The sequence below is a fragment of the Saimiri boliviensis genome, chromosome 4 (genome assembly GCF_048565385.1).
Source record: "Saimiri boliviensis isolate mSaiBol1 chromosome 4, mSaiBol1.pri, whole genome shotgun sequence".
In the NCBI taxonomy this organism is placed as follows: domain Eukaryota; kingdom Metazoa; phylum Chordata; class Mammalia; order Primates; family Cebidae; genus Saimiri; species Saimiri boliviensis.
The window spans coordinates 85,231,798-85,246,009 of record NC_133452.1 but is presented as its reverse complement, the minus strand read 5'-3'; the positions used below and the strand labels follow the sequence as shown (position 1 = coordinate 85,246,009).

At 35.8% G+C, this 14,212-nt stretch overlaps 1 protein-coding gene across 2 annotated transcripts in view; it reads right to left on the bottom strand.

Moving 5' to 3' along the window:
• The window catches only part of ME1 (malic enzyme 1), a 194,834-nt gene that overhangs the window by 37,127 nt on the left and 143,495 nt on the right, over positions 1–14,212 (bottom strand). For both annotated transcript variants that reach the window (XM_010333832.3, XM_003922971.4), the window contains one exon: positions 3,834–3,943. In XM_010333832.3, the coding sequence (XP_010332134.2) occupies positions 3,834–3,943 (110 nt within the window). The remainder of the gene's footprint in view (positions 1–3,833; positions 3,944–14,212) is intronic.

Genomic DNA, 14,212 nt, shown 5'->3' with positions numbered 1-14,212 from the left:
AATGTAGATGAATCCAGTTGTTCATTATGGCCTTGCCTATTCCTGAACTGTTAAACTCAAGCTGCTCAGACAGGCATCATGATATATTTACAGTATTAATTTCAACGGAATCTCCAACGTCCACTAACTGAATCCTTATATCATAGTCAGTGGCTCTCTTGTCCTCTACAATAGTTCTTTCAGATATATTTTTTATTTTTCTCAAATTTCCAATCCTGTTATTTCAAAGACAAATTACAGGCTATTGAATATATTTTTTTGTCTTCCACAAACTTCCGATCTATTGTTTCAAAGAAAAAATAGAAACTGTTGTGTAACTTTCTGCCATATGAAAGGAATTAAAATACAGAGAGGTTATGCAAATTGGTCAAAGTCCATAGCTACTAAAGGGCAAAGCAAATCATTATGACTCCTAAGTCCATGCTCTTAACATCTACATGTAAGAGTGTCTCTCGGCCGGGCGTGGTGGCTCATGCCTGTAATCCCAGCACTTTGGGAGGCTGAGGCGGGTGGATCACGAGGTCAAGAGATCGAGACCATCCTGGTCAACATGGTGAAACCCCGTCTCTACTAAAAATACAAAAAATTAGCTGGGCATGGTGGCACGTGCCTGGAATCCCAGCTACTCAGGAGGCTGAGGCAGGAGAATTTCCTGAACCTGGGAGGCAGAGGTTGCAGTGAGCCGAGATCGTGCCATTGCACTCCAGCCTGGGTAACAAGAGCGAAACTCCATCTCAAAAAAAAAGAGTCTCTCTCATTTTATCCATCTCAGTTACTCCCCTACCATTCTTCTGGTTATTCAAGGCAAAATCCTAGGCTCCATCCTTGGCTCCTTCCTCACCTTTACTATCAATAACTAATTACGTGTCTACTTTCATCTTCACTGGCACTTTCTTAGAGCAAGATGCCATCATCATGGATTTCTGCAACAGCCTTCAAATGTGCTCCAATTCATTCTGTTCTCTAGATTGAAGACAGTGTGAGTGACCTTTCCAAATGTAAACCTACCCAAGCCAACCTACCAACTACTTAATTCAACTTTCACCAACTCCTTCAAGTTTAATCCCTTAGACTAAAGGTTGGCAAATTCTTTTCATAGAGGGCGAGATAGTAAATATTTTAGGGCTGTGCCATGCGGTGTCTATCCCAGACTTAACTCTGCTATTATGGCATGAAAGCCACTGTAAGCAATATATAAACACATAGGCATGGCTATGTTGCAATAAACTACAAAAACAGGCAGTGGGCTAGATTTGGCTCACAGGCTGTAGTTTGCCTGCTTTAGACATATTATGTTGATTTGTTCCATTAATATTAAGTACTTTCTATGGGCCTAGGGCTGTGTTAGTGACAACTTAATGATACAGTGATGAGCAAAATAGTCATGTTTCCTGCCTTCATAGAGCTTACAATTTAGTTGGGATGGAGATATTAATTTTTTAAAATTGCATAAATACATCAGATGTGGTGGCTCACGCTTTTAATCCCAGCACTTTGAAAGGCTGAGGCAGGCAGATCACTTGAGGCCAGGAGTTCGAGACCAGCCTGGCCAATGTGGCAAAAATTGGTCTATAGTAAAAATACAAAAAATAGCCAGGCATAGAGGCACGTGCCTGTAATCCCAACTACTCAGGAGGCTGAGGCAGGAGAATCACTGGAACCTGGGAGCAGAGGTTGCAGTGAGCCAAGATTGTGCCACTGTATTCCAGCCTGGGTAACAGAGCAAGACTCTGTCTCAAAAAAAAAATTGCATAAATATATAACAATGCTACTATGATAAGCAAAAAAGAAAAATACCTAGTGCTATGGCAGCCTATGAGGTAGAATTGACCCAGATACAGAAATTCAGAAGGGTTTACTGAGGAATGTCATATTTGAGATGAGATTTGAAGAGGGGAAGAAAGGGTATTCCAGGACGAGTGATCAACATTTGGATAGACCCTTAATAGGAAGAAACCTGACTCATTTCAGGACCTGAGAAAGGATGTGTGGCTAGAACGGCTGAAGAGAAAAACAGGAGTCAGATCATGCAATTTGGGCCACATTCAGGATTTTCATCTCTATCCTAAGCACAATGACAATCCATTAAATTATTTCAAGGAAGAAATAATATGATCAGATTTCTATAACCAAATGAAAACTATCTGTTCACCAGAAAAGCCTCAGCACTTACTTAGATCTATACCTGACAAACTGTAGAGATACTATGCAGAAAACGTATAAGAAAGGGAAGCAAGAGTAAATGTGGATAGGTTTCTTAGATGATAGTAATTTACACTAGGGTGATGAGGAGTAATCTATGGAAATTGAAGAATTTTGTGATAAGAAATGGGAAAGATTTAGTCATAGACTGTATTTGGTGGGAAAGCTGAAGATGGAGCTATCAGAATTCACTGAAAAGAACACTGGAAGAAGGTCAGGTATGGTGGAGAAATAAGAGTTTGATTTGGGAGTAGGTTAAGTATGAGATAACTTTGAGATATCCAACAGGAGTTGTGTTGTTGTTGTTGCTGTTCGAGACAGGGCCTTGCTCTGTCACACAGGCTGGAGTGCAGTGGCATGAGCATGGCTTACTGCAGCTTAAAGCTCCTGGGCTCAAGAGATCCAATCCTTCCCACCTCAGCCTCCTGAGTAGCTGGGACTACTGGTGCACACCACCATGCTGGGCTAATTTTTGTACTTTTTTGTGAAGACAGTTTTGCCATGTTGCCCAGGATGGTCTTGAACTCCTAGGCTCAAGTGATCTGTCTGCCTTGACTTCCCAAAGTGCTGGGATTACAGGTGCCTAAGAGGAGATTTTAAATAAATAGATGGGTATATAGACCTGGAACACAAAGAAGTCTGGACTGGCAATATAAATCTGCTAACTGAATCTGTGGACTTGGAGTAGATACCTAACAACATAAAGCAGAACAAAAAGAAAATGACCTGGCATTGAGTGGGTCATTTAAAAAATGAAGTGTTTGTCATTTAATAGCTAGACAGGAAAGGATGAACTTGCAGAATAAAAAGAAAAGGCCAACAGCCAAAGAGGTAAGAAGAAATCAGCAGAATGCTGTGTGTGACATGGAAGCCAACAGCACAGAGTATTTCAACAAACAAGGTGAGTCAACAATGTGGAATGCTGCTGAGAATCAAGTTAGATAAACACTGGAAAACATTCATTAAAATTAGTGAAATTGAAGCATTTAAAATCTTATTTCAAGTGACAAAAACTCTTTATGGTCTTTCTCCTCAGGACATCTACCTGCGCTTTCCCCCTACCTTCCAATAGTGAAACAAGATCCCTAAGATTCTCATAGTAAGACATGTGTATTGGGGATGAGCTCTGCATGGATCTGTAGAGGATTAAAAAAATAGAGCTTAAAGAAGAAAAAATTCAGCAGCTTAGACAAAGGCAGGTAGCCAAGCATCTACAATCAAAGACAAATAGTAAAATGCAGCACACCATATAATGGCGGCTCCTACTGGGGTAAAGCACAAATTGGCTGACTGAGATGAGGCTGAAGAGAGAAGTATATACACTTTTATTTTTAAACAATGAATAATATGGTCTCATACATTTCATTCTTTGTTTAGACATAATCATCAGGGATTTTGTCAGATTTCTTAGAGCTCATTTTCTAGCTAATGGGTAATATGGTATATTCTAGAGTCAGAGAGTACTTTCCTCAAATATGTGCAACTAGATGAGAAATAATATGTGACATCAACAAGCATAATTCCTGGGATTTAAAAGGTACTCAGTATAATTGATTTAATTTGAATCCTTATAAAATTATGAACTAATTTCAGATATGTTATTGATCCATAAGCAGTGAAAATTTCATTACCTTGAATATCATCATTGAATGTGCAATAGTGGTTTCGATACTTGTTCAGTAGACGAAATGCATTCACATTGGCAAAATCTTCAAATTGAATAAGGCAATTCATGCCATACCTATGGCACAAAAACATTCATATTAAAAGAGCTAATAAAATACAATTTGAAAATAAACTTAAAAAAATTTAAAAAAAACTTTTAAAATTAGCCCATAGAAATAGGAAAACATTATTTCCTTTTAAAGATTCTATCTTGCTGCTTAGTATAAATATGCAACATAATATCTTTTTAGCAAATATTTACTACATGATTACTATGGAAAAGGCATTGTGTTGGCACTGTGAAATAACATAAAATGACAAAAATATGTTCCCTTTCCTTAAGCAATTTAACTTTTAGTAGAAACAAAACTCTTTTTGAAGTAAATGAGAAGTAATATAAAGATGGTATAAAATAAGGAATAATAGGTGTTCAGAGGACAGATATCACTTCTGGCTGTGATCAAAGACAAAGCAAAACAAATTAACTAAGTTTTAATGAATAGTTATAATTCCAAAAGTAGAGATGGGGGGTTTTATAAGCTGAGGAAAAACAGAAGCAAAATAACTCAGGTGAAAGATGAAAAAGAAAAAATTGTTTAAAAAATGGTTTAAAAGCCCTATTTGGCTATAAAGTGGTAGTATATGTAAGGGTATAGTGAAAGATACCGTCAGCTCTTCCTTGTGGCCCTTCCACTCCTCCCATCTAGCTTCATCTCTGTATGCCAAAGACAGTTATTTCAACAGTATACTGGCTGTCTCCTTAGACTTCCTTGTCCCCTTGTTCTTTATCACTATGAAGATCTTTTTCTATTAAGATAGCACATAAATCAATGCTATTGAATCTCAGCCAGGATCTCAATAAAGTCCTGAAATATTTGTTTTCATCTGTTACTGGTCCACAACACAATCCCCATAGCAGTTGCTATCAGAAAATATCTTCAATTGGGTAATTTATAAGAAATAAAAATCTATTATTCCACAGCTCTGGAGGCTGGAAGTCCAAGATTAAGGTGTTAGCAGATTCTGTGTCTGGTGAAGACCCTTTTCCCATAGATAGTGGCTTTTAGTTACATTTTTGCATGGCAGAAGGAGTAAGTAAACATGCTTTCTTCAGCCTTTTTTATAAGGGCACTGATAAAAGATTCAAAAAGGATGAGTCCTCACGGCTTAATCACTTCCCCAAAGGCCCCATCTCTTAATATTTTCACAATGGGGACTACATATCAACATATAAAACTTAACATGTAATAGTAATGATTAGACCATAGCAGCAGCTTTTACGAACCTTCGTTTATTCTCCTGGTCTCCCAAGTCTCTTACCAGTCACTACCTCATTAAGATCAATGCTAGAGAAAACGATATTAACCTTCTCACTCTTCCCCTACATTAAAATATTTTGTACTTTTATTTCTATGTTCTTCCTCAACTTGTGAGAACAATTCTTGCTTCCTTGTTTCTAATCTCTCTATGGACCTTACTGAATCAACGGCACCTCTTCATGCTGACAGCTCCAATTCCTCTTCTTCCACTGGTCCTTTCCTGTCCTCAAGCATTTTCAGGACTACCTGAGTTTAAAACTACCTCCCTTCACCATGACAAAATCAAACCTATAGCTACTTATCTTTCTTCCCCTGAATGTCAAACCTCCAGAAAAGAGTTAACCCTGCACTCATTTATCACTTCTTGCCAATATTATAATTCAAGGACAGTCTCAAATACCACCCCCTGATATCACAAGGCAGATGAGCTTTCTCTTTTGCTTCTGATACAATTTAAAAAACTCTGTAAGTCTGTTATTTCCCTTCCATTAAGTTAATTTATATATAATTATATATTTATCCTGGATATACTATCTTTTTAAATTACTGTAACAGGTGAAAACTGGTATTAACTTTTTATTTTTAGTTTTTATTATTACTATTGTAGCCTAGCACCTTTTTCTGTCTATTGGTCATTTTAAATTCTTTCTGGAAGAGTCTATGTTTGTTCATTTTTCTATTGTTATAGTTGTTTTATTTTTTTATAAGAAAAGTACCTTCTGTTATATATGTTGCAAATGGTTCTTCTAATCTAGTACACTGTGTCATTAGTTATTTAGACAGTGTTCCTAATTGTTTTCACCAAATAAATTTTAAATTTTTATGTGGTCAGATTTTTCAGTCCTTTTATTTATGGTTTCTCCTTTGATGAAATGCTTACAATAGTCTCCTCTACATATATTTATTTAACTATTAATCAAAAATTTCCTCAAATTATATCACAGATTTAGAAAATAGTTAATCTCTAAATCCAGTATACTTTTACTGTTAGGCCATAGCTTAAAGAAAACAAGCTCTATCAAAATTTCTGTTTTCTACATAATCACCCACCTACGCCAGTACATAGGTGGTAGTCCATCCTTCTCCTAATCATGTGTAATTAGATACTATATTCTGATATATATAGTAGCATCTGTTTCTGTGCTTTTCTATTTTATTCTACTACTGCTGATGGCAACAAATATGTTTTCACTTTATATCATACACACACACACACACACACACACACACACACACACACACACTTACTCTTCACAACCATGCTATGAAGTAAGTACTATTATTATTCTCATCTCATAGATGAGGAAAACAGATACACAGGTATACCACATTGGTACTGCTCAGTAATGGTAGTCTAACAGTAATGATTAGTCTTAATAATCTATCAAGAAAAAAATACCACTCTGCTTTAATTCCTATACCATTATAGTAACTTTAATTATTTAGTACTATTAATCATCTTTTATCCTTCTTTTTAAGTATTTACTTGGCTGTCACACTGGTTTACAAGTATAGGCTCTGGAGTCAGAGCTCCTGTGATGAATCTTGTCATCCTTACATACTATGTGTCCTTAACTGTTCTGAGCCTCTGATTTCCTATCAGAAAAATGAGAATAGTATCAGCCTATTCCATAAGGTTGTTGGCAAGATTAAATGAAGTCATAAAAGTAAGTGCTCAGTACAATGACTGACACATAAGTATTCTACAGCCACCAGATTTTAAAAAAATTATTTAATAGTAACAATAGAAGCCACAGGCAGGTAATACAGATGATTAACAGTACTAAATATTAAAGTTACTATAAAGCTATAGGAATTAAAGCAGAGAGGTATTTTTTTCTTGATAGTTTAGTAAGACTAATCATTACTGCTAGACTATCATCACTGAGCAGAATGGATGTAGTATACCTGTGTGCCTGTTTCCTCATCTATGAGATGAGCATAATAACAGTACTTACTTCACAAAGTGGTTGTGAAGCCTAGAGGCTATAGAACCCTCAAGGGGATAGGGGAAAATAACTGCTATCCTAGACAAAGCTATTCTTCAACAGTAAGGTTAAAATGAAGACATCTTTAGATAAATAAAAATCAAAAGACTTTTGCTAAAGAAACTTCTAAAACGTATATTTCAGAAAGAATGAAAATAAACCCAGTTTAAAAGGTTTATATATAATAAAATGGTAAAATGTACAGAAATACAAGCAATTTTTATCCAAGCAAATTTTATCCAAAATAGTAATAAGTCTACTTCTAGCATGACAGAGCGAAGAGGTTGGCAAATTCATTCTCCAAACAGCAACATTACAAGACAAAATATTTAAAACAACCATTTCAGTGCTCTGTAAATCACTAAAGACAAAAAGAAGCAAAAATTTAAAAGTAAAATGGGATAGTAGGGTCAATTCTTAAAGGAAATATAAAATTTTTCTACTCCTTTTATGTATGATGCCATTCATTCTCCAAGGAAACTCTTTAGCTAGCTGTATTGGTAATTACAAAAATCTTACTAAAAACTGTTACTAAATGTCACTAAAATGTTACTAAAACCATTTCTATGGTTACAAATTACTACTTTTTTATAACCTAGCAGAGAGCCAAACTTTGTTATAGCAACTAAGTACCCCAAACACAAGAATCAGTCAATAATCATGAGGTGCTTGTAATGGTTCCTCCTACTTCTCTGGTTTCAAAGTAGGCCTTTAGAAAGTAAAGCCTGTGAGCCTTTGGAGAGTGCTGGCATATGGTTTGCTCCTAATGTATCATATACTGGTGGTCTAGCAGCATTGGATGAGCTGTCATTATGTTCAGACGGAGCAGAACTCTGTGGTCTCAGTATGTGAGGAGGAATCAGAGCCTTCTCAATTCTATTCCCGGATCTACTACTTACTTGGTTCTGCGGTTTTGCGCTTGTTACAATTTCTCTGTGGTTAAAATGAAATCCCTACAATATGGTTTGCCTTTAATGTTTAGGGCACAATGTGGTCAGGCTATAAATTTATAATGTTTCTTAAGTGAAATCTGGGAATAGGCACAGATAGTAAAATGGTGTATAGGATACCTTATCATTTACAAAAATTTATTTTACAAGTATCTTTTGGAAACTATGTATCAGTTTTAGTTTTATGACTTTTCTCTACTTCATAGTTAACTCTGATTTGACTACTGAAGATTTAGACAGAGGCATTCTGAATTCATTTTGTGATACAAGCATCTTGCATCATATAATAAAAGAAAGCCACGTAAGCGATAGTTAGTTCCAATTTGAAGCCACTTTGTCACTATGAAATTACAAGTAGAACACTGAGAAGTTAGCCAATTCAGTTCTACATAACTATGAAAAGAACCTACTATTTTATGATCAAAATATCACATAAAATAGTAGGTGCAAATGGTTTTGAAAGTTAACAGAAATAGCACCCATAAAATTAACATGTAAAAACTGCAGCGATTCTGCTCTTACGGCATTGTTAAATCTGACAAATACCTCATTACAGTGACTAAACACTACACCTAGCACTTCCATGTGTCAGGCACTATGCTTCATACTTTACAGGAATTATCTCAATTTTGTCAGCAAGCCAGTGAAGAAGGTAGCATTATTATCCATTTAACAAATAAAGAAATGAACTCAGTAAAATTAAGAGCCATGGTTGAGTTCATACCGCTAATGCATGGTAAGGTCTGGATTGAACCACAGGGCCCTTGGTTGGCTTTCACTGCTATATATACTGGCTACCACAGGGCACCAACAATTATCAAATCAATGAAATGAAAAACATATTTACATCTGAAAAGACTGCACTGATAAAATAAGGGTGTTATAATTTTATCATAAAAATATTAACAGCAAAACAACATTTGTATGCATTCAACATACCAGGTCCTTTTATTACAGGAAATGTATGAACAGATACTGAGAAAAATATGACTCTTTCTTTGATTATAAAATATCAAGAACTCACTGTAACCAGGTTAACCAAGCATGCTTTAATTTCTCCTATGAGATATAGTGAAATGTTTTTATAGAATTTATTACATATGTAGAACCATGGAACATTCAAGATCCAGTGCACTTTAGCCCTGATGAGTACCTTAGGGACAACTTATTCCAAATTATTCATTTTTGATAATGTATTGAAGCTTGAGAGTGCTCAATGAATTAAGCAGCAAATAGAAACAGGGATCTTGCCCTGGAAATGCTCACTAGGAAACAGTCTCATTGGGAAGACAAAAAGATACAAGCAAATAACTTAAAAGAGGTTCAGATTAAAAGTCAAAGCAGTGGCACATTGATCACTAAAGGACTGAGGGGAGACATGAATTATATGAGACTTAAGGTGGGCCCTTGGTAGAATTCAAATAAGGAGAAGAGTGGAGCGAAGAATCAATCATAGAATAGAGGTCTCAAAGTTTGTACTGGGGACACTGACAAACATTAGTTATAAGGACTTTAGAAGATCAGTACTGGTTGTTGAATTTCAGATTATGAATGGTCTTGAATGCTAGAATAAGTAATGTAAAGTTGACTCAACTTCTCTCTGGCCAAGAACCGTTCACATTCAATTCTTCTTGTAGGGAAAAATGAAGAAGACAGATGTGTTCACTTCTTTCATTGCAATATGGCTTTTTTCCTACTACTTTACTTCTGTATTATTTTGTAACATTTAGACAGTCCTTTCATTTCTCTTACCATTCATTTTATTATATTTTACTGTTACTTATTATCTGTGACAGTAGAAATGATAAAGATTCAGCCATAATCATCCATTCTTTTCCCCTATACTCTCATCCCCTCAAATTTCTCTTATTTTTAAGAATTTGACAATCATGTTTTACACAAGTGACTTCTAAATTATATCTATGTTGCTGATCTTTCAAAGAAACAATTCCGTTTCCAAAATGATACCAAGGACTTCGAATGTTATACTATGAATCTTTTTTCTTTTAGAATAAGGGATAAATAATTAAAATAATATTTCCAACCATTTTATATTCAGTATTTATTTCTGCAAAAGAATCTACAGTATCAAAAATCACACAACTTTTAAAGCAAGGACAAAAAGAGGAATCACAAGCAAAATAGAATAATTTCATTTAGGTATTGTCTGCTTTTCAAAAACAAACAAACAAAAAAGCAAACCTAAGAAATTCTAGGTTCCTTAAAATTCAACAAGTTTTGAAGCTTCATTTATAACTAAATTTGCTATTTAGTATATTTTACCAAAAAGCATTTAAAAAATCCTCATCTCCAAAATTATGAAATCTTTTCCCTTGTGATTTTAATTTTATTATTTTGTTGTTTTTAAACTTTTATTTTAGGTTCGGGGTACATATGAAAGTTCGTTATAGAGGTAAACTCACATCATGAGGGTTTGTTGTACTGATTATTTCATCACCCAGATGCTAAGTGAGCACCCAATAGTTACTTTTTCTGCTTCTCTTCCTCCTCTGATCCTCTACCCTCTGGGGTGAAGATGAGAACACACGACCCCAGTGTCTGTTGTGCTTCTCTGTGTGTACACGTGTTCTCATTTTAGCTTCCACTTGTAAGTGAGAATATACAGTACTCGGTTTTCTGTTTCTGTATTAGTTTGCTAGGGATAATGGCCTCCAGCTCCATCCATGTTTCTGCAAAGAATGTAATCTCATTCTATTTAATGGCTACTTAGTATTCCATGGTACATATGTGCCACACCTTTTTTATCCAGTGCATCATTGATGGGCATTTAGGTTGATTCCATATCTTTGCTATTGTGAACAGTGCTGCAATAAACAAATAAAAATGTGCATACGTATCTTTGTGGTAAAATGATTTATATTCTTTTGGGTGTATACCCACTAATAGGATTGCTAGGTCGAATGGTAGTTCTGTTTTTAGTTCTTTGAGGAATCTCCACACTGTTCCACAACAGTTGAACTAATTTACACTCCCACCAGCTGTGTATAAGCATTTCCTTTGCTTTGCACCCTTGCCAGCATCTGTTACTTTTTGACTTTTTAATAATAGCCATTCTGACTGTGTGACATCATATCTCATTATGGTTTGATTTGCATTTCTCTAATGATCAGTGAGATTGAGCTTTTTTTCATACGGTTATTGGCTGTATGTATGTATTCTTTTGAAAACTGTTCATGTCTTTTGCCTACTTTTTAATGGCATTGTTTTTTTCTTGTAGATTTAAGTTCCTTAAGATTCTGGATATTAGACCTTTGTCAAACGCATAGTTTGCAAATATTTTCTCCCATTCTCTAGGTTCTTTGTGTATTCTGTTGATTATTATTATTTATTATTTGCTGTGGAAATGCTCTTTAGTTTAATTAGATCCCATTTCTACATTTTTGCTTTTGTTGTGATTGCTTTTGGCATCTTTGTCATGAAATCTTTGCCTGTTCCTATGTTCAGAGAGCCATTTCTCAGTAAAGCGTGGAGGTAAGGGGAACACCCAGTGAGGAAGTGAGGGGGTAAGGGAGCCTGCTGTTAAAGTGTGGGTTTCCAAGTAAACAGTGGAAAGATCTGAGAAGAAGAATGTTAGGAGTCTGGTTTAGGGATGATGAAGCACAAAACATGAAGTATGAAAAAGCACAGGCTGGGCACAGTGGCTCACGCCTGTAATTCCAACACTTTGGGAGGCCGAGGCAGGTGGATGACTTGAGGTCAGGAGTTCAAGACCAGCCTAGCCAACCTGGTGAAACCCTGTCTCTACTAAAAATACAAAAATTAGCTGGGTGTGGTGGCAGACACCTGTAACCGCAGCTACTCAGGAGGCTGAAGCAGGAGAATCACTTGAACCCAGGAGGTGGGGGTTGCATTGAGCTGAGATCGGACCATTGCACTTCAGGCTGGGTGACAGAGGGAGACTCCATCTCAAAAAAAAAGGGGGGGGGGAACAGAAAAAAAAATCTTGAAGTATGTGAAGGCATATATGGAAAGAGACAAATTACATGTTAGTTTTATATTTTAATAGGCAATCAAGTTTAACAATAATATGAAGCAAGACTTTCTAATTATGTGCCCAGGCCATCTGATGAAATGCAAAGGTAGAGCATGGGAAGATGAGTATGTGAAAGAGGGAACATCATGGCCTCTGAGCTGAAGGCATCATGGATACAGGCTCAAATCCTCAGAGAAGCTTTGGCTCTAAAGGACTTATCTGTGCTTCAACATATCATTGCATTCGTGTCTTCTATTTCTAGTTTGTACCATTCCTTATGCCCAAAATACCTTCATATAAGGGATGCAGAAGTTTAGAAAATGCTTTTATAAACTCCATCTGCAAACTTACAATAGAGCAATAGAGAATTAAGGGTCTCCTCAAATGCATGTTTCAGTAAATACCTCATCTCTAACCTCAATCATGTCATTTACTTCTGTAGTTTGAATCACTAAATCTGTGTCTTTTTTTCCATTTAGTCTGAATCAAACTGTTTCTTTCTAAAAGCCAGCAACTTCTACAAAACACTAGGGCTCACATATTGAGCAGAAAAGAGAATTGTGTATTATTTTACTGAAGAATATTACAGTCATAAAATTTCAGATCTAGAAAGGTCTTCAGGGACCATTTAGCAAAAACTGACGACCAGGAAGGTTAAATAACACCCAAGGTTCCAGAAACAGATATGCTAGTTAGTATTGTCACCTAAGAGAAAAGCCAGAGTGACAAAGTCCAATAGCCACTTATGGTAGAGTAGACTTTTTTTGTAATGCAGTAGACATCTTCTTACTTCATATTATAAGAATACAGGATATTTTCAGATAAATTTATCAGAATTTATATACAGGCACATCTCATTTTATTATGCTTTGCTTTACTGCATTTTGCAGATACTGTAATTTTTTTACAAATTGAAGATTGGTGGCAACTCTTGACGAGCAACTTTATTGGGACAATTTTTTTCCAACAGAATGTGCTCACTTCACATCTCTTTATCACATTTTGGTAATGTTCACAATATTTCAAACTTTTGCTTTATTATTATATGTGTTATGGTTATTATTGTGTTATATATTATATTATTATATGAGTTAAAGATCACTGTGATCAGTGATCTTTGATGTTATCATTATAATTGCATATAAGATGGTATACTTAATAAATGTTGTGTATGTTCTCACTGCTCCACTAACATATCAATCCCATGACTCTCTCCTTCTCCTAGGACCTCCCTATTCTTTGAGACACAACCATTAAAATTAGGCCAATTCTTTGTAAATTCTGGATATCAGCCCTTTGTCAGATGGGTAAACTGTAAAAATTTTTTCCCATTCTGTTGGTTGCCGATTCACTTTAATGACTGTTTCTTTTGCTGTGCAGAAGCTATGGAGTTTGATTAGGTCCCATTTGCCTATTTTGGCTTTTGTTGCCTATGCTTTTGGTGTTTTGGTCATGAAGTCCTTGCCTACGCCTATGTCCTGAATGGTTTTGCCTAGATTTTCTTCTAGGGTTTTTATGGTGTTAGGTCTTATGTTTAAGTCTTTATTCCATCTGGAGTTAATTTTAGTGTAAGGTGTCAGGAAGGGGTCCAGTTTCTGCTTTCTGTACATGCCTAGCCAGTTTTCCCAACACCATTTATTAAACAGGGAATCCTTTCCCCATTGCTTGTTTTTGTAAGGTTTGTCAAAGATAGATGGTTGTAGATATGTTGTGTTGCCTCCGAGGCCTGTGTTCTGTTCCATTGGTCTATATCTCTGTTTTGGTACCAGTACCATGCTGTTTTGATTACTGTAGCCTTGTAGTATAGTTTTAAGTCTGGTAATGTGATGCCTCCAGCTTTGTTCTTTTTGCTTAGAATTGACTTGGCTATGCGGGCTCTCTTTTGGTTCCATATGAAGTTTAAGGTGTTTTTTTCCAGTTCTATGAAGAAGGTCATTGGTAGCTTGATAGGGATAGTGTTGAATCTGTAAATTACTTTGGACTGTATGGCCATTTTCACGATATTGATTATTCCTAACCATGAACATGGAATGTTTTTCCATTGGTTTGTGTCCTCTCTCATTTCATTGAGCAGTGGTTTGTAGTTCTTGAAGA